The sequence below is a fragment of the Melospiza georgiana genome, chromosome 20 (genome assembly GCF_028018845.1).
Source record: "Melospiza georgiana isolate bMelGeo1 chromosome 20, bMelGeo1.pri, whole genome shotgun sequence".
NCBI lineage: Eukaryota > Metazoa > Chordata > Aves > Passeriformes > Passerellidae > Melospiza > Melospiza georgiana.
Window position 1 is genome coordinate 4,411,753 of NC_080449.1, and position 19,774 is coordinate 4,431,526.

General features: G+C 46.4%; 1 protein-coding gene across 1 annotated transcript in view; it reads right to left on the reverse strand.

Annotated features, from left to right (window-relative positions):
* Positions 1-6,130: 6,130 nt before the first annotated feature.
* Positions 6,131-19,774, reverse strand: part of LOC131092033 (tumor necrosis factor ligand superfamily member 8-like) — a 52,093-nt gene continuing 38,449 nt past the window's right edge. The window contains exons 4-6 of the mRNA XM_058038504.1: positions 18,152-18,197; positions 7,131-7,205; positions 6,131-6,528 (exon numbers count right to left, since the gene is read on the reverse strand). Of these exons, the coding sequence (XP_057894487.1) occupies positions 6,131-6,528; positions 7,131-7,205; positions 18,152-18,197 (519 nt within the window). The remainder of the gene's footprint in view (positions 6,529-7,130; positions 7,206-18,151; positions 18,198-19,774) is intronic.

The window sequence follows — 19,774 nt, forward strand, 5'->3', positions numbered from 1 at the left end:
GAAGTTGTCCAAAGGGCTCCAGCACCAGGAATTCCTTTCCCATAAGTGATATTTTTGTTTCTTGGCCTGCAGGACCAGCCTGTGCCCATCTCTACCCTAAAAGCTGCCCTGTGATTTGTCTGAAGATGGTTAAAAACACTCTCACCACCATGCTCTGAACCAGGTGTCTTTATTCAGGAAAACACCTGTGCTCTCAATATTTAAACTGAAATAATTAGCACAACACAATTTCATTTTATACGGGAAAATTGATTTTCCTTTCATAGGTGTCATTGCTAAAGTCCCCAGTGAACACTCACAACAGAGTTGGGTTTATACATGAAAAATCCCTTTAAATATCAAGGCTCTGCAATGCTGCTCATAATTCTGCCTGCCAGAGGCACAAGTCCTGCTCTCCCACCACTGTTCATGTTGAGGAACTTGGTTGAAGCCTCTGGAGTTGCATCCATATAATGTGTTTTAAAATTGCATAAAATTAGTATTTTTCACCATAAAACTTCGTTTTCTTCTACAGCATAAAATGTAGAAATTGCTGGTGTCAATTTGTGATTGATGTGAATATTGGAATCAAAGATCCCAGACTGGTTTGGGTTGGGAGGGACCTTAAAGCCCATCTCATTCCCCTCATTCCATGGAAAGGGACACTTTCCACTATCCCAGGTTCTCCAAGCCCTGTCCAGCCTGGCCTTGGAACCACATTCCTTCAAATCCTTGGAGTCAGAGCTTCTTAGAGCTCATTGAACTGTTCAGACTGCTGGGGTATTTTCCCCAATTCCTCACACACTGTTTTCCTTCCTTTTCCCCCTTTACCTTATGCTTGATTTCCTTTTCCATCCACTTTCATACAAATATAGACACAAAACCAGAAGCAAAGAAAGGAAGAAGCAGAATGACAAAAACCATAGGAAATTAAGAATTTAAAAACTGAAAGAATGAAAAAAAAATAGTATATTCGCTCCACAGTTTTCTATGAGAAAAGTAGCTTCAAAAGTGACTTCCAGTTCTGAATTGGTGCTTAATTTAATTCCAAAATGTGGCTTTCCCTCTGTCAGGTCTGGGCAAACCCAAGGAATAAGTGGAATAAAAATGACCTAAACAGGCAAATCTTATTCTTGTGTGGCCATACATCTACCAACTTGCTCACTTGTCATTGTGTTTTACCTCACAAACGTGTCCCGCTTGGAGGCCTCAGTCCATAAATTTCCCCCCTGGAAAGTGGCCATAAATTATCAATCCACACATTAAATAACCATTTCTTTATCTGGAACTGCATGAGGCTGTTGAGTGTGAGGTGGCTGGACAGAGTCAAGGCTCACTCAGCAGCTGAGCCTGGCTTTTCTAGGCAGCTATTTTGGGTGCTCTGACTCACCTGGAGCTTCCTGTTTCACACTGGCTCTAAGATGGAATTAGGGAGCCTAAATTTAGAAGCTGTTGACATGAAGGGAAATGGAATGTCAGGAGTGCAGGATATGGCAGCTCAGGAAAATGAGCTGATGGCTTCACTGCAGCAGCCCTGACTTGCACCAGAGCAGGGAGGCTGCTGCAATCCCAGGGAATGCTGAGCGTGGAGAAGGCTCTGCCCTCATGGGAACATCCAGCTCTGAGGTCTCACAACCTTGGAAACACCTGAATTCCTCCTGGAGCCTGAATTTCAGACAGTGCCACGCTGCCCTTGGGGCTCCACCCTTCTCCATCCCAAACCTTCCAGCTCCTGCGATCAGCAATGAAAAGAAAAACTGGGGATTGAAACCATGGGGACTGGGGGGGGTTACAGGTGTGACTGCAGAATGTGCTCTTCCAAAACATTTTTCCTGGACCATTTATCCTCACTTTCATTGAAACTGAGCCAATTAAAACCATTAAAAGCTGGGGCTGGAGGAGGTGTTGAGGTCACCGTGTGCAGCTACTGCTGCTCCAAGTGTTGCTCATCAGAATTTGCATTTGTTTCAGTCATTCTCCCTCCAGAAGCTGCCTTTGCTCTGAGGTTTCCTCTTGCTTTTTGCACCAAACACAAGTTGTATCACTTCTGCTTTCTAAGGACCCAAATAGAAAAGTTTCTTATTTATTTTGCTTTTTAGGTTGGTTATTTGTGTTGAGGAGTCCCTTTCTTATATTACACTCAGGATAAGGTACTTGAAAACAGTGGAGCTGCTTTGAATTTTTCTATCTAGTAACATTATGAATAATAATAATAAAAATAAAAATAATAATTATTTAAGAGCATGAGCAATTAGCCAAGAATTTTGCAGAGTGCTGCTTGTTCTCCCAAGGGATCTGTGTGGCTCAGAGCACTGCAGAGTCAGGCAGTGGCTGCACAGGAGGTCAGGGCCCTATTGATCCAGGTGAGATATTTAAATAAAAACTGCTGTGCACTTTTAGGTTGCCAAGAGCCCCTGGTTGGCACAGGAAGGGATTTTCTCTCTGAGTGACTCTGGTGTTTTCTTCTCGTGCTGAACAAAAACTGAAACAAATGCAGAAGTGAATGTGAAAGTCCCTCCGTGGATAACGAATCTGTGTCACATAAGCCATGGCTTCATTTTCACAGCTGAGCTTTCAGGAGTTTGGGCTGGGGCCAATTTCATGGGAGGTGTCACCGAGCCTTGTGAAATCTGATTGCTCTCGTGGTTTCAAAGTCTCCACGGCTCCAGCAGAGCTCAGATGCAGCTCTGTGATCTCTGATCTTAAAAACCTTGATCAGATTTGGAGTTGCTGCCCCCGGGTGAGCTGGGATGGAAATGTGTTACATCAGCATGGCTGCTATTGAAATCCCTCTTCAAGATTTCTGCAGCAATTAACGTCAGACAAAATTAAACCAATAATAGGAATTTTTTTTCTTTCTCAACCAAGATTATGGATAAATCCTATCAATGCCCCATGGCCAAGGAGGAATCAGATTAAGAGTGCAGCTTTATCAGTGACTGGGGAGGGCCCAAACCCCTCGACAGAGCAGAGCTGTGGGATTGTTGCTGCTCCCTGTGTCTGGTGGAGCTGGCAATAACACAGGCACAGAAAACACCACATTTGCCCCATCTGAGGACCAGGGGAGGAATTTGAACAATTTCTCCATGACTTTGATGCCTTAGGATTTTAGCTTTTATATTTTCCATGTATTTGTAACCCTGCTGTACCATTTCCATGAATATGGAAAGTACATGAATGTACATCTCTATGAATTCCCTTCAAATGTTACAACCTAAATTCTTTAGTGCATAACTCCAAAGTCCACACACAATGTGAGCTGCTGCTCTCCCAGACTGGGCAGACACCACAATTCCTCTCCAGGCCTGGCAATCAAGGACACCTCACTGCCTCAGGCCCCAGAGATGGAAACAAAAGTGAGTTTGGGGGGAGCAAACTTGGGGTAAATGACTTCATTAGCGGAAGCTGTAATTGGCAGATTAACCCCCAATATGCAAATGGAGCAAACTTACGAAAGTGTGAAACCTGTGAAACCGTCATCCATTTTGGGTGTAGCCACTGGGGCTTCATCTGCCTGAAATGTACCTGAAGGCCCTTCAATAAATATAACAACTTTTTATTTTCTTAATTTTGTCTGGCTTCTGTTTTTAGGTAGCCCAAAAAGCATCAGCTTCAGTGCATTTGGGATTGCTGCCCTCTCCTGTGCTGGGGAGCCAGAGCAAGGAGTGGCTCCTCAGAAGATGGAACCTCCTGCTGCAAACTGGGCTGTTCCCCACACAGAATTGCTGTTGATGCTCCTGGAGAGACACATCCTTGTGGGAAGGACCAGCCTGGGTATTTTTTTCCATACAGGTTTGTTGTCAAAATGACCTGCTTCAAAAACTTAGGAAAAAAAAATAAATGAAGGAAAAGGGATGAAAGAATGAAGTGGCTTGGAGTGTGCCTGCCTTGGGGCCTTGCTTCAGTTAAAGCTATTTAACATTTTTGTAACTGATGGGGAAATTGTCCACTATTAATGGGCTTTCTTTCTGGCTATAATTTATTCTTATTTCTCAGAGGCAATGGGGTAGAGGCCAGATTTCTTTATCCAAAGGTATTAAAATGCCTGGGGCTGAGCAGCTTAGCATTGCTTTGTCAGGATTTTCTCCATCTGGCAAAATATTATAATAAAATCACCCTGTGCAGGGAGATCTGCTTTATTTTTTAAAGAATGCCCTTTCTCCTTGAGTTCAAAGCCTCGAGGGAGAGGAGGAGGGGTGGGATGTGTGAGGAGATGCATATTTTCATTCACTGACTGCTTCTATATTCAGGAGCTATGATCCCTCTCTGCCAGGCTTGCTTTAACTTCTCTGGAAACTGGTTGTGTGGATCAAAGTGGAGGCAAATAGAAGATAAAAACCTTATTCAGAGACATGAGGGATTTATACGGCCCAGAGGAGTGAGGAGATCCCAGAGGAGGTTCCAAAGTCATGGGCAGGGTCAGCTGACTCTTTTAAAAATAAATTTCTCTATGCTAAGAGGAAAAGAAAGAAGAAAAAACTAAATCCATGTTTTTTGTTTTTTTTCTGTTTGATTTAGTTTTCTTTTCTTGTCTTTTTTTTTTTTTTTCCCTGAGTCATTAACAGCAAAAGGAAATTTTGGTTGCATCAATGTTCATCAAAACAGAAAGTGGGTATCTCTAACAGTGAATCATATCAGCTCCTGACCTTTAGAAAGTGTCTGGTGTAATTTGAAGTCACCTGGATGGATGAGACAAAACTTCATTGATATGCACCATCAGTTTCTGGTGATGTAAAACAAGAAACAAATTTCTGCTCTGAGGAATATTTGGAGTGTGCTCACACAAACTGAGCTCCATCAGTCACCAGCATCCAGTGAGCTTGGGTGATAAAGCACCAGGCTTTTGGAGCCAGAAACTCAATCTATGACTAAATGTTTGCTGTGGAGAGTTTGCCAAGCTGCAGTCATAGAAAAATGTCAGTTGTGCAAGGAGAAAAACTCCAATAATGGTAAGAATAGGCCTTCCTGGATTCCCAGAGATGAAGGGAAAAGGGAAGGACTGAACTGGGACCAGCTTTGGGAACATCTTGGTCCCTTCTCTCCCCACACTGTAAGAATGAAATTGCAAATACATGTCTGGGTTACTGCAATTCATGGAATAAGAGGGCTGGAGAGTTTTCTTTTATCCTGAATTCTCTAAATATTGCAGGCATCCAAAGAAGCTCCAATACCACCCATCCCCTGGCCTGCTCAGACATCCCAGCTCTCAGCTGAGGGCCAGTCTGAAACTGTTTGTGAAAGTGTGGAGTTTGGGGAAGTGTGGAGCCCTGGCTTTCCAGGCAGTGCTGGTGCTGGAGGAGGATTCCCAGCCCAGTGTGTTCTGTGCCAAACTGGCAGGGCAGCACTCGAGGAAAATGCATCCTGATGGACTTTGCTATCTGCCAGGTTGGCAACTCCATTGCTGTTTTAATGTTGAACGTAAAAAAGGTCTGAGAACCCCAGGGGAAAACGGAGGCTGAGCACTCTGCTTAGACAAATTCTGTCCCAAAGAGCTTTATATTTAAATAGAAAAGATGGATAAATAGTGACAAGGAAGACACTTGAAAGAAACGACATAAAGTCCATAGCAGAATGCAGCCCAGAAATATCCTGTAAATCCCAAATCTCCTATGTCCTGCCCCGGAGTTTCAGCTACCAGCCCAATAGTCAATAATTTCATCATTTCTGCTGTTGCACAATGAATCTGCTCCAGAGTTGTCACTGTGTGGCCGTGGTAAAGAAAAGCTTTGACTACAAGCTTTGACTGTTGGGTTTTTGGAAAGACTGGGTTAAAACACTACTCCATAAAATAGAGTTAAACACATTTCCCCATGTCCTGAGCACATGTGCCAGCAGTTTATGGCCCTAAAAATCTCTGTATTGTGGATTCGTGCCATGATCTGGCTGGGTTTTAGTCTGTGTTTGCACAGATTATTTTGAAGAACCCTTGGTGGCTTATGTGCTGGATAGTCCAACAATCCCACCCAGAACCAGGCCAGGGAACCTGGCAGCTGCGGCTCTTCAGTGTTTGTTTTTCTGGGACACTCACAAAGTTCCTTGTTCACCCTAGGGATGAGGTGAGGTGTGAAATTTAAACCAAGGTGGTGCCTAGTGAAAGCAGGCTGGTGTTCAGAGGAAGGGTCTGGGCAGCAGTGGGAGGTCAGGGAGCTGCTCACATTTCATCGTTGTACTTCAAGACCCCAAGGACGTTTTCATTGGGAAGAGAAACATCATTCAGGAACTCAGGATGGTTCAGTGTCACTGATATTTTGTCCTCCTTCTCCAGGTGTGTCAAGTGCAGCTGGATCAAGGTCTTAAAAGTCTCGTCCTGGCACGTTTCTGAGGCACAGAATGTGGACAACGTCTGCCTGTCCACCCTGTTGTTCACCAGGAGCTCGATCTTGAGGTCGATGGGGCTCTTGGAGCAGTTGGGAAAGTGAAAGTTCAAGTTGCAGAAGATCAAGTAGAGGCCGTGTTCCCTGATCACCAGCTCTGGGCTCTGGCACTCGATGCCCTCACAGATCCCCTTCTCCACCAGGCTCAGCTTGGAGCTGTTCACTGTCCTGGACACTGCAGGGAGAACAAAGGGATGTTAGCTCTGAGCTCCACCGAGCTCCCTTCAGCCCTAGGACACCTCCAGCAGGGTTTCCTGCTAAAAGGAGACACCTGCCCAATGGTTTCCTGCAGGAAACGGCAGGAAAACCCCTGGAAAGACAGCTGGGAGCTCACACATGGAGGTGGGGCACTAAAAAATCCAAGGATTTACTCAGCCCGTGGGAAATCCAGGACAGCAAAATGCATGAGCATGAGTGTTCATCTCCATTATTTCCCCACTTGTCATTTGAAGGGAATTCTTAGAGGTGTACATTCATGTACTTTCCATAATTCATGAAAAATGGACAGCTCATGGAGGTGTACCTTCCTCTGTGGGTATGCAGAAGTTAAATCTTTATTTCCTTTTATGTTTATCAAGTTAAAATAAAAGTTTCTACTGTCAGATAGGGGTTTGCCAATAACATTCCAAGAGAGCTAAGGAATTTTTTCCTATAAAATGCCATTTTGGAAAAAAAGGCTATTTGCTAGTAAACCAGTGTGAATGACATGAGCAGCTTTTCAGACAGCTCTGAAATTTCCTTTTCCCAACCCTCTTCCCCCCTGGACTCCCCGCTGACCTCTCATGTAGGCAGCAGTTCCATTGGCTGCTGGAACACTCTGTAGGATCCTCAAATAGTCTTCAAAGGTGTTACCTGAAGAAAACAACAGATTAACTCATCGCTTCTGAGCTTCTCTTTAATTTTTTGGTACAATAAAATGCAGCCACCACTTCCAGCATGGTTCTTACTCCTTGGCTGAGGATATCTGAGCTGCCCAGGGAATTCAGAGCAGTGTCACTCAGCTGGTAAATCTATAACAACCTAAAGCTCTGGCAGATTGCAGCTCTCAGCCGTGAAAAATTAAATTCCTTACCTTGCTTCTTAAAAATAAGAGTGATGGTTTTAAATTAAAAGAGCGTGTATTTGGAATAGATACAAGGAGGAATTACAGTGAGGGTGGGCAGGCCCTGGCACAGGGTGCCCAGAGCAGCTGTGGCTGCCCCTGGATCCCTGGCAGTGCCCAAGGCCAGGCTGGACAGGGCTGGAGCAGCCTGGGACAGTGGGAGGTGTCCCTGCCATGGCAGGGGTGGCATGGGATGGGATTTAAGGTCCCTTCCAACCCAAACCAGTTTGGGATTCTCTGATTCTATGAAACAGAAATTATGTGCACATAAGTTTTATTTAACCAAGATATTTTTGTGGTGCAATTGCAGAAAGCTTTTGAACATTTAAGTGGGACATAGTGCTGAAAATGGCTCTTTGGGTGCTTTTGGAATGTTGCTCTGTTCCCTCACGGTTAAAATGTGGATTTCACCAGGACTTTAGGATGTTTATAAAATCCTAGAGTGCTTTGGGATGGAAGGGACCTTAAAGCTCATCCTGTTCCACCCCTGCCATGTCAGGGACACCTTCCACTGTCCCAGCCCTGTCCAGCCTGGCCTTGGGCACTGCCAGGGATCCAGGGGCTGCTCTGGGCACCGGGGACCCGAACGCTGCTGCTGGAGGGGCCGAGCCGGCCCCGCTCCCCCCGCACACCCCGAGCCCGCCCCGAGCCGCGGGTCCGAGCCTGGGAATGGCCCGAATCCAAAGCGCCGGGACCGGGAGGAGCAGGGACTGCCCCAGGGGGGACGGCTCCGTCCCTCGGGAACTGCTCCATCCCTCGGGATACAGGAGCTGCTCCATCCCTCGGGATACAGGAGCTGCTCCATATCTCGGGAACTGCTCCGTCCTGCGGGAACTGCTGCATCCCACGGGATACAGGAACGGCTCCATCCCTCGGGACACGGGAGCTTCTCCGTCCCACGGGATGCGGGAACTGCTCCGTCCCACGCCACTCTGGGATGGCTCCATCCCACGGGATGCAGGTATTGCTCCCTCCCGCTGCCTCGCGGGCTGCTCGGTCCCACGGCCGCAGGAATTGCTCCGTCCCACGGCCGCGGGGACGGCTCCATCCCACGGCCGTGCCCGGCACTGCAGGCGCCCGCAGAGCACCGAGGAGCCGAGTCCCGGCACCGCATCCCGGTGTCCCATCCCCTGCATCCCACTGTCCCATTCCCCGCATCCCGACACTTCATCCCGGTGTCTTGGCACCGCATCCCTGTGATCCAGATCCTGCATCCCAGCCCCTGCTCCCTGTGGTATTCACATGGCTCTGAACAGAGGGAAGCTGTGAGACAAGCAGAGAAGAAGGAAAACACAATTCTTATCTTGCTTGCTGTGCCTGTGTTGTGCCAAAGCAGAATGCAATATGGAGATTGTTTACCCAAAGTGAGGATGTTTGGTTCCCTTGGCCTGTCAGGGCCAGGTGTGTGTGGGACTGTCACGGGACAGTCAGGGGAGAATCAGAGATGATGAGAGCAGTGTGAGCAGTTGTGAGCAAGGGTGAGTGCAGGGCAGTTCAGTTTAGATACAATGTACATATTACAGTACAATAAAGTGATTAATTAGCCTTCTGATGATGGAGTCAGATGCGTCTTTCTCTCTCCATTTCATCAGAGTCATCTTTGATTTACAATAGCTCCCCACTTCTCCCCCTTGCATTTCACCTCCTTTCCATCCATATTCCTGCCTTCTATCTCCTCTCTGTTTTTCCTCCTCTCACCACACTAGATGTTCAGTTAATGGCACTGATTATCCATCCCTGGCAGTGCCCAAGGCCAGACTGGACAGGGCTTGGAGCAGCCTGGGACAATGGAAGGTGTCTTGCCCATGGCAGGGGTGGGATGAGATGAATTTTAAGGTCTTTTCAAACCCAAACCATTCTATGATTCAGTCAATGATTCTGTGATTATTCTGTCTTTATTCTGCATGACACAGAATTGTCCCCTAGGTCTACAGGTGGATGGACACACGGACAAGGTGTGTCCATCCAGGAAAACAGTGCACATCCCAGTGCTGCAGCCTGACAAGTGAATGGTTATTTATCCTTGCATTTGCTCTCCTTTACATCTCCTGGCCCTGCTGTGGCTGTGGAAGTGCACAGGAGCTCAGATGGCAAACTGGGAATTTTCTGCGTTCCATTCCACAGCTGAACACCAAGAATAAAGCAGGAAGGAATTTCAGTAAAGCTTTTAAAAATAATACTCCCTCTCCCTGGGTACACAAAACTCTGAAGTTTTCCTGTGACTCTGTTATAAAACTGATAACACAGTCTTCAATCCTACAAGGGTCTCTGAAGGAGCAGTTAATGCACAAAACTGAGTTCTACTAAAACCTGACATTACATGTTGTGTGTCATGATCCTCACATGTCCCACTCTGCTCGGTGCTGGTGTGGCCTCACCTCAATCCCTGGGGGCACTTTTGAGAGTCACAATGAAAGAAAGATCTAAAGGTCCAAAGGAGGGACACGGGGATGGTGAAGGGGTAGAAGGGGCCCATAAGGAGCAGCTGAGGGCTCTGGGGTTGCTCAGCTGGGGCAGAGTGAGGGCAGAGCTCCCCGGGGCTGCAGCTCCTCCCGAGGGGCAGCTCCCATCTCTGCTCTGGGCCAGGGACAGGAGCCAGGGCACGGCTGGGGCTGGGCCAGGGCAGCTCAGGCTGGAGCTCAGGGCAAGGCTCTGCCCCCAGAGGGTGCTGGCACTGCCCAGGCTGCCCAGGGAATGGGCACGGCCCCGAGGCTGCCAGAGCTCCAGGAGCCTTTGGGCAGCGCTGCCAGGGGTGCCCAGGCTGGGGCTGCTGGGGGGGCTGGGCAGGGACAGGGGTGGCACTGAATGATCCCTTCAGTCCCTCCCAGCTCAGGATGTTCTGTGGTTCAATGATTCTAATAAGAGCTCTATTTATATGCAGTGTGGGATAAGGATCTTAAATTTCATAGGATTTCTGAAACTGGGGTAATGATAAGAGATTTAAATCTCCAGACCCTTGCTGTATCTACATGACCTGATTTCTGAGGGAGTTTTGATAACAAAGATGGACAAATCAGGAGAAGCTGGTCCCACACCCAAGTTCCCCCGACTGAAGGGGGTTGGTGTGTTGTGTATTGCACCCTTTGCACACTCCACTGGAGACAGAAACTGTGGATATCTTGAAAAAAATGTGATATTCATCTGATTTCAGTAGTTTAAAGACTTTTGTGGTGAGCAGGAGCTCACTGCTCTCCAAGAATGAGTAAGTTATGTACCAAAGTCCCTTCACCATTCTGGAAATCCCCAAAGAAAAACCAAAACCTGCTTTCCTGGTGTTAGTCATGTCAATTTGGTGTTTTAGTGAGGGCACAGGCAGAGATGTGGAGATATGGCTTAGGATGGGCAGAAACCCTTGTGGCCCTTATTTCAGCTGTGGTGATAACAAGAGTCTGGTAACACAATCAGCACCCTGAGCCCACTCACACTCCTGTGTGTGCAGGAAGGGGGAGATTATTTACAGAAACTCAGTGGCATTTAGGGGGTTTACCCTCCAAAGGCTGAAAATCCCCTGCTGCAGCAGCAGCAGCAGCCCTGCATACTGTGCCAAGCCAAGGGCTGAGCCTGCCCACAAAGTGCCCAGAGCTGCCCTGAGCTGCTCAGGGTGTCCATGGATTCTCCAGAGAATCTCCCCTCTCTGACATGGCTGCACTGTGCATTTCCAGAGCTGTATTTAACATTTACTGCTGTCAGCAAGTTTTGTGTTTAAAGTGGGTGACATCAGCTGCATTAGTCAGAAAGGAAATTATGGAAAAAAATTTGTTTTAGAGAGACAGGTCTGGTCCTCACTCTGCTGAGGTAGCTTATAACTGTTTTCTGCTTTTATTTCTCAAGTTAATTCTTTTATCTGAAACATTTCAGCTCAAGCCAAGAGAAGCTGAAATTCCCTTCAGGACTGATCGATGGATGTGCTCACATGGCCTAATTGGCTCTGCACGAGTCATGGTGTAAATCAGAGCTAATCCCTCTGCAGTCAATGGGATTAGATGGGTTTAAAAATACTGTGAGAGGAGGAAAAACAAAGCTACATCTGGGGCTAAGGAGCAAGGAGAACACACTGGTTTGTGTTTCACTGTGTGCTGTGAGGCACAGCCACTGCAGATCTTCTGCTTTAAGGAAATCTGCTGGGTTAGGGAGGGGTCTCAGGGGGAAACCCTAAAAAAGTTATCAGGAGATCACTTATTTTTGACTCTTTTGACCCCTTTTATGGGAGGATGGGCATCCAAAGGGTGCAGCTCCAAGGAAAACAGCCTGGCTGTTTCCAGGAGGTCCATGCAGCTTTTCCCCACTGAGAAAAAATGGGGCTAAAATGGAACTGGGAAAAGGGGCTGGGAAATGGGGCTGTGAGATTGGACTGGGAAATGGGGGTGGGAGATGGGACTGGGAAGAAGGGCTGGGAAAAGTGACTGGGAGATGGGGCTGGGAGATGGGGCTGGGAAATGGGACGGGGAAATGTGATATTTATCTGATTTCAGTAGTTGAAAGATTTTTGTGGTGAGCAGGAGCACACTGCTCTCCAAGAGAGGGAAATGGGGCTGAGAGATGGGGCTGGGAAATGGATCTTAAAGAAGCTGCAGTTCCACTGAAACCCCAGAATTTCACCCTGAGGTACAAAATGAACCCCTGGGGTTCTCTCAGAGCATCAAAACACAGCAGCCCCATGTCCAGCCAGGAGGGCTCAGGGACACAAGGACACAAGGGCTGCTGCCAGACAGGTCCCAGAGGATGTGGCTGCGCTGGGGAAGTTCTCTCTGCTGGCTGCCTCAGTTTCCCCACCTCTGAGACGGGTCTGAAGGAGCACCAGCAAAGGGCACTGAAACCACGAGCTGAAAGTGGCTCTGTCAGCATGGAGGGTGCTGCTACCCAGGCATGGAAAGCCCCTCGAGGGGGGCTCCTGAGGCTTGTCCTGCTCCCAGCCATGTCCCACAGGTGACATTCCACTGCCAAGGGGGTGGCATCACCTCTGGCTGGGGGGCAGGCACAGGAGCAGGGCAAAACCCTGAATTATTCTGTGAGGTAAAGAAGGAAAAGCAGGCAACAAACAGCTTTTGATTCCTCTGTAACCCCCGTGGATTTAAGTGCTTATGGAATTAGGCAAGGTGATGTCACACATCTCTGCAGCATGCCAGAGTTAGCTGAATTTGCCTTATTTTTATTTCTCAGCAGCCACTCCCTGAAGTCCCTGTGTCTAATTTTAACCCTCTCCTGCCAGTTCAGTGCCCTGCAAACAGCAGCCAAGGGACTGGCCCAGCCTGTGATGCTGTGACAAGTGACAGCTGGGTGACATCCCCTGCTGGGCTCTGTGACAGAGCTCTGGGCTGTGCCTGTCACACACACACCGAGAGCCTTTGGACCTCCAGAGCTGCCACTCAGGCCTGAAGGGCACTGAACTCAGCTGCCAAATTTCCCTCCAAAACCAGAAATTAAAGAAATATCCCTTTTTTTCCCCCACCAAATTTAGGAAGAACCTCTGATGAATTCCTCACTGCACACCTGAGTACTGCCAGACCCGTGGAATTTTAGGTTAAAACACTTCAAACCTCTGCCTGCTTGCTAGTGTAGCAAAGGACACATAATATCATGAGTTATTAATAAACATAAACATAAACATAAATGTAAATATAAATATAGTTTATAAATGTAAATAGGTTAAATATAAATATAAATTATAAATATAACTATAAATATAACTATAAATATAACTATAAATATAAATATAAATATAAATATAAATATAAATATAAATATAAATATAAATATAAATATAAATATAAATATAAATATAAATATGTGTGTTTCATATATATTTATATCTATTCATATATACATATTTATTCACACATATATATTTATACATATTCACATATAGCTTGTGTTTTTAGTGTTGGGGAGAGGGCAGAGCCACCCCTGAGCACTCTGAGCAATGCCCATCAGCCCAGCTGTGATGCCCACAGCCCCACCCTGGCTGTGTGTGTGCATTTCCCCTGATGCTGGCCTGCAGGAGGCCTCTGCACTCTTTCTAGCATTTACAAGTCCAGGCTTGCCCAGGGTTTTTCAACCTGAGAAACACAACTGCTCTGGGTCACATTTATGCACCCAGACACCTGCCTGGACTGAGGTTGAAAAGGGAAAACCTTTTCAGCTTAGTGTGAAATATCCATTTCTGAGGAAGCCACTGCTGTGGGATGGGTGTCTGATGCCCTGCATTGTCATCACACAATCACAGGGTCATCGAGGTTGGAAAACACTTCCAAGATCATCAAATCCAAGCTGTGCCTGGTTCCCACCTCATCCCCAGCCCAGAGCACTCAGTGCCACCTCCAGCCCTTCCTGGGACACCTCCAGGGATGGGCACTCCAAACCTCCCTGGGCAGCCCCTGGCAATGTTTAATCACCCTTTCCATGGGGAAATTTCTGCTGGTTCCCTCCTGCTGGAAATTCCTGAGGCCGCTCCCTCTGCTCCTGTCCCTGTTCCCTGGAGCAGAGCAGGCATGGCAGGGATGTGATCAGGATGTCTCTGGCTCATCTGGAGGTTGCTCTGAGCCTCTGTGGCTCAGCTGAGCCAGATCTGCTGGATCAGGGAATCAGCCAGGTGAGGGAAAACACACTCTGCTTTTGTGGCTGCCATGAATAAAACAGCAGCCAGTTTAGAACCCCAGGATCATTTAGGCTGGAAAAGGTTTCCACATCATCTAGTTCCACCTGTGCCCAATCCCCACCTTGTCCCCAGCCCAGAGCACTCAGTGCCACCTCCAGCCCTTCCTGGGACACCTCCAGGGATGAGGACTCCAAACCTCCCTGGGCAGCCCCATTTGATGTTTAACAACGTTTTCCATGGGGAAATTCCTGCTGGTGTCCACCCTGAGCCTGCCCTGGCCTACTTTGAGATCATTCCCTCTGCTCCTGTCCCTGTTCCCTGGAGCACAGCCCGACCCCCCCGGCTGTCCCCTCCTGTCAGGAGCTGTGCAGAGCCACAAGGGCCCCCTGAGCCTCCTTTGCTCCAGGCTGAGCCCCTGCCCAGCTCCCTCAGCCTCTCCTGGGGCTCCAGACCCTCAGGGTCCCCCTTGCCAGGAGGGGCCAGGACTGGACACAGCCCCTGAGGTGCCCCAGCAGTGCCCAGGAAGGGGACATTAAATGACTCTCCTGGTCCTGCTGGCCACTCTGCTCTTGATACAGGCCTTTTCTCCTTTTCTCCTTTTCCCAGCTCCCTCAGCTGCTTCTCACAGTGTTGGGATCAGATTTGGCTGCAGAAGGCCAAACTGCTCTCAGACACAGCTGCAGATCTGGAAAGGCTCCTTGGCTCATTGGCTTCAGCCTGATTTTCTCTACAGTAGCAGGTTTGAGACTGTCACCTGTATTTTATTAATTTCTCAGAGCCACATTTTTTTTGGGAACAAATTTCCCATTAAAACTGAAAGCAGGGTGCTGGATTTCTTTTCCTGGTTTGTCGAGTGTCAGAGAAAAATACCTATAAATTGTGTGTGTGTGTGTTCATTTGTATCTGCAGGGTTTTATTTTTTTCCCTTTTGTAAATGAGAAGATATTTTGATACCAAATCTTTGCAGCTCAAATAACAAGAAAAGCCATCAGCCCAGATTACACAATTCCCAGTGAAATGAGGCTCAGAGGCCAGCAAGGAGATGATGAGGGCTGTACCTTTCCAGGTCATCAATTTGTCTGTGAGTTCATTTTCCCTCTAAAAAATGAACTTAACAATACCCCTCAGATCACACTAATGGATGATTTGTTATTTGTGAAATGGGGATGAGTTTCTGCAGAGAAATGCTTCCACAGAAAGAACATTTCACAAACACTTGGTGATGGATTTCATTCCTCCCCCCTGTTGCTCAGGTACTGCACAGACAGTGGCACGGAGCATTGGAGGAGACTGATCCCATTTTTCACAAACATTTAATGAGCTGACATTGCATCCCTCTCAGCCTGTGCCTGTGGGTTCCTGCAGCCCATCCATTGGGGCCTGACAGCTGAGTCAGGGCTGGAAAACTCCCATAAATCTGCTTTAGTGCCCACTGGTGTTTAGCTAACAATAGAACATAATCTCATTGGGGATTGAAATGAAATCATGGCATTTCCCTGCTTTAATAAGACACAATTAATCCCTGTTGTGGCTGGGGCTGGGCTGCTGCTCAGTGAGGTCTCTGCCTGAGTGACCTCAGCTGGACCCAGCACAGAATTGTCACAGGATCATGGAATGGTTTGGACTGGGAGGGACCTTAAAGCTCATCCATGGGCACCTCCCACTATCCCAGGTTGCTCCAAGCCCTGTCCAGCCTGGCCTGGAACACCTCCAGGGCTGGGGCTGTGTCCCCCAGAGCATCCCTGAGGTGCTGGCACTGCCACAGGGCTGGAGCCAGGCTGAGCACCCAGCTGAGCAATGCTGGTTGTGGGAATCCACAAAATCAGAGGGTTTTGGGAAAGCTGTAAAAGACAGGCTCTGGAGGCAGTAAAACTGTGATTAGAGCTAAGCAGTAGCCATGAGATTGGTCAGCAGAAAAATTATGTAAAATGTAGAAAAGCAAGGACAAATAGAACAATGATCTGTGTATTAACACTTGTCTAGAATCGCTCTCTAAGCTGCAGAAAGTTTATCTAGCAAGATATTAGGAAGTTTGAAGCTTAATAATGGAGCTCTGTGCATTGTGTTTTAAGGCTCACAAGCAGGTATTGTATGTGAAATAAGCAGGCATTGTTTAATCAAAGGTACCTGTGCTTAGAGTGCTTGGATAGAACTACTGTCAATGTGCTTTGGCTTTGTGTGATTGGTCAAAAAACTTATAAAGTGAGTTGTAACATTAAGTTCTTGGTCTGCTGCCTAGGATGTGAGCTGCTGGCATCTTCCCATTGTCATAACCATGTAATGAGACTGATGCTGGAAAATCAAACAGCTCAAGGCACGTTCCCAGCAGCCCTGTCCTGTTTGTGATTTGTACACAGACCCCAGTGACACTGGTTTTTCACTCCCTTGCCCATTTTAACAGTGCAGGAGCCTTGGTTCATGGCCACAAACCACACCCAGTTTCCATCTGGGCTGCCTGGGAGGCAGAATGGATCCAAATCTGAATCCACAGCAACTCCAGCCTCAGCTCAGTCCCTTTCCTGAATGTTTGACCTGCTCCTGCCTCTGGGTGGGACCTGGCAGCAGTGGCCACAATCCCTGCTTGGGTGCCAGCAGCTGACAGAGCTTCCTGTGAGAGGCCCTCAGTAAATTACCCACTGGGTATATCAATTAATTGTTGGGGTACAGAAAACAGAGAGTACTTTGGACCTTCTTAGAAGAGATTTGATAAAATGCCTTGGCAAGAGCAAACTGAGGATTCAAAATGCAAGAAGATTCAGACTGGTTTACCAGAAAATGAAAATTACATCAGACTTCTGCAAGCAAGAGATGTTTAAAATGTGTAAGTTTGTTTATGTGATCTTTAACTCAATCATTGTAGTAAAGCATTAGTAGTCTCCCTAAAATAGTATATAAACATTTGTCTCCCACAATAAAATTGGATTATTTGATCACCTCAAAGTCTTCGCCATCTCTCTGCTGATAATTACTAAGCTCTGCTTTATGCATTTTAAGAGGAAAATAAAAAGCCCTGACAATTTGCTCCCACTTGAATGCTCTGTTACCCTCCAACAGAGACTGATGGGCTGGGAGAGCATCTCAATGCACTAAAACCAACTTCCAGCAGCTCCTCCTGGGGTGGGCTCTCACCAGCAGCCCCCTTTGGTCCCTCACTAATGCATCATCTCACACTGAGCAGCAAATTGGGAAATTCAGAGCAGGAGGCTGCCTCAGATTGGTATGGACCTAAAGACAGAAATGTTCTGGCTGATGAAAAAGCATCCTGGCCATTCCTGGGGAGAGCACACTGCTCCTGCCTGGCACCTGCCAGCTGCTGGTGAGGAGAAAAAAACCAGCTGCACGAGTTGCTTCAGCTGAAATAAAATCATATATACATATATATCTATAAAAATATACATGGTTGATTTATGTTATATATGTGTATACATATATGGGACTGGGCACCAACTTGCATTTGCAAGGAGTCAGATACTGGTGCTGAGAGCTGTGTGAGGCTCATGTCACAGTGTCAGTGACATAAACAGTGCTCCTGATTCATGCTAGGGCAAAGCAGAATTTTGGTAAATTGTCTCTACTAGACAGATTTTCTTATTTCAGGCTCCCTGTGCTCACAGTCTGCCTGTTCCAATTCCTTGATTTGTTCATTTTGCTTCTGGTTTCCCCTTGTCCATTCTCGACCCACCCATTCCCTTCTGTCTTTTCCCCTCAAACCAAGAGCTGTTTTGGAATATCTCAAACACATTTTTACCCCTCCCTCGTGCAGATGAAGACTTTACACACATTTGCAAGAGCCAGCACTTAAAATAAGACTTTAAAATCAGAGTGATGTTTACATCTCCTAACAAAAAGCTCTTTGGAACAGACACCCCAGGGCATATTCAGAAATATTTGTTATTTCCCCAGCCATACACTTACCCAGATGTACTGAGTAAATGGAAAGCTTTTTTCTTGTTTTCATTTTTTCCTCACTAATTCAACTTTTCACCAACAGGAGCCTTTATTGGAAATGTTAAATGTTAAGCACAATTGACTTATTTGTGCCCCTGGGAAATATTTGCATTAGAGATATGACAAATTGCCTGTGTTCCTTAGGGGTCTTACCTGTCCTGATGGGGTTTTTGATGCCCTCCATGGCAGGATCAGCTTCCTGAAAGAGGGGAAAGAGTAGAGATGGATTATTCTGAGAATGGGAAATACCCAATTCACTGGGTATCCATGCATCTGTGGATCTGAAACATTTCTGGTTTATTCTAACATAGAAAATCGACATTTTTCACACAGCGAGATTTTTTCAGCATAGTAAGAAAATTATTTGGGTTCTGTTGGGGATGTTTCAGAAGCACAAATCCTAAAAAAAAAAAAAATCCCTCTCTGTGTCTTTCAGGGACTGGACAACCTGGAGAGCCAAGTGCTGGGAAAGTTCATCAAAGCCCCAAACAGGTCTGAGCATGACAGTGATGTCTTACCTCACCTTTCCTCCTAATTCTTGCTGAGGTGTAAAACCAAGGGTGAAAATGGCACAGGAAATTCTCCTCAGTCAGCATGTCATGAGAAATTCCCAGAAAACCAGCTCCAGGGGTGAAATGCAGCAGGATTCCCTCTGATGACACCTTCCTGTCACCCAGACACAACCTCCAGAGCTCCGGGCACCTCATGAATACCCTCAAGGGGCAAAACGTTCTCCCAACAGCTGAGCAAAGCACTGGGAGTTCCTTGTTTTAGTAAGGTTATAAGAAAAATGGTAAAGAAAAGCCTCATAAAATCAAAAATTATAAAGAAAAAAAAACCCTCATAAAATAAAAAATTACAAAGAAAAGCCATATAAAATTAGGCTTTCTCTGGCTGGACTGTCATTTCTTCTAAGTCAAGCTGGCACTGTGCAAGTTCCCATGTGGAAGCAATCCTGGTGTGAGCAGTTCATTAGCATAACAATCTGTTCCTGGGTAAAAACCAACTTACACCTGCATAAACTTTATATACTTTATATATATAAAATATAAATATATAATAAATATATAAATAGATAAGTATGTATTATATATAAAATATAAATATATAATAAATACAATAGAAAATAAATATATCAATATATCAATATAGATTTATATAGATTTAATATATTTTTATATAAATATAAATAAGTAATAAATATAATATAAATTTTATATACTGTTAGATAGAAAAATGAAACTATCTCTCACAAAGAACTTTTCCTGCACATCTCACTGAGGGTTGGATTGACCAATCCATACAGAATAACAACTTGTTACTGACCAATAGAGTGATTGGCAAGAAAGCTGCTGACCAATGGGAGTCTCACATGAGGCCTGTAAAACTGTATAAAAAGGAGTTCTGTGATTAAAAAATGGGCTTTTTCCACCAGGAAGGAAATGGAGTCCCTGGGATTTATTCCCACAGTTCCTCACTGTGTGTCACATTCCTTCAGTGTCACCCTGGGTGATCCCACAGGGATTTCAGTGACAGAGAGAGTGGGCTCTGCTCAGGCTGGGCTGAACCAGCTCCTCTTACCTGGCTGCAAATTACCTGGGTTAATTGTGCAGGCTAATCAGGTTCAGCTTAGCACATTGAAAGGGATCCATTAGGATCATCGAGTCCTTCTCCCTGCTCCTCATTACCTAAAATTAAACCACAGGACCTAAAACCTTGAGTCCTGTCAATGACCCGCCTGAGCACCTCCCTGTTCAGTGACCCACCAGGACATGC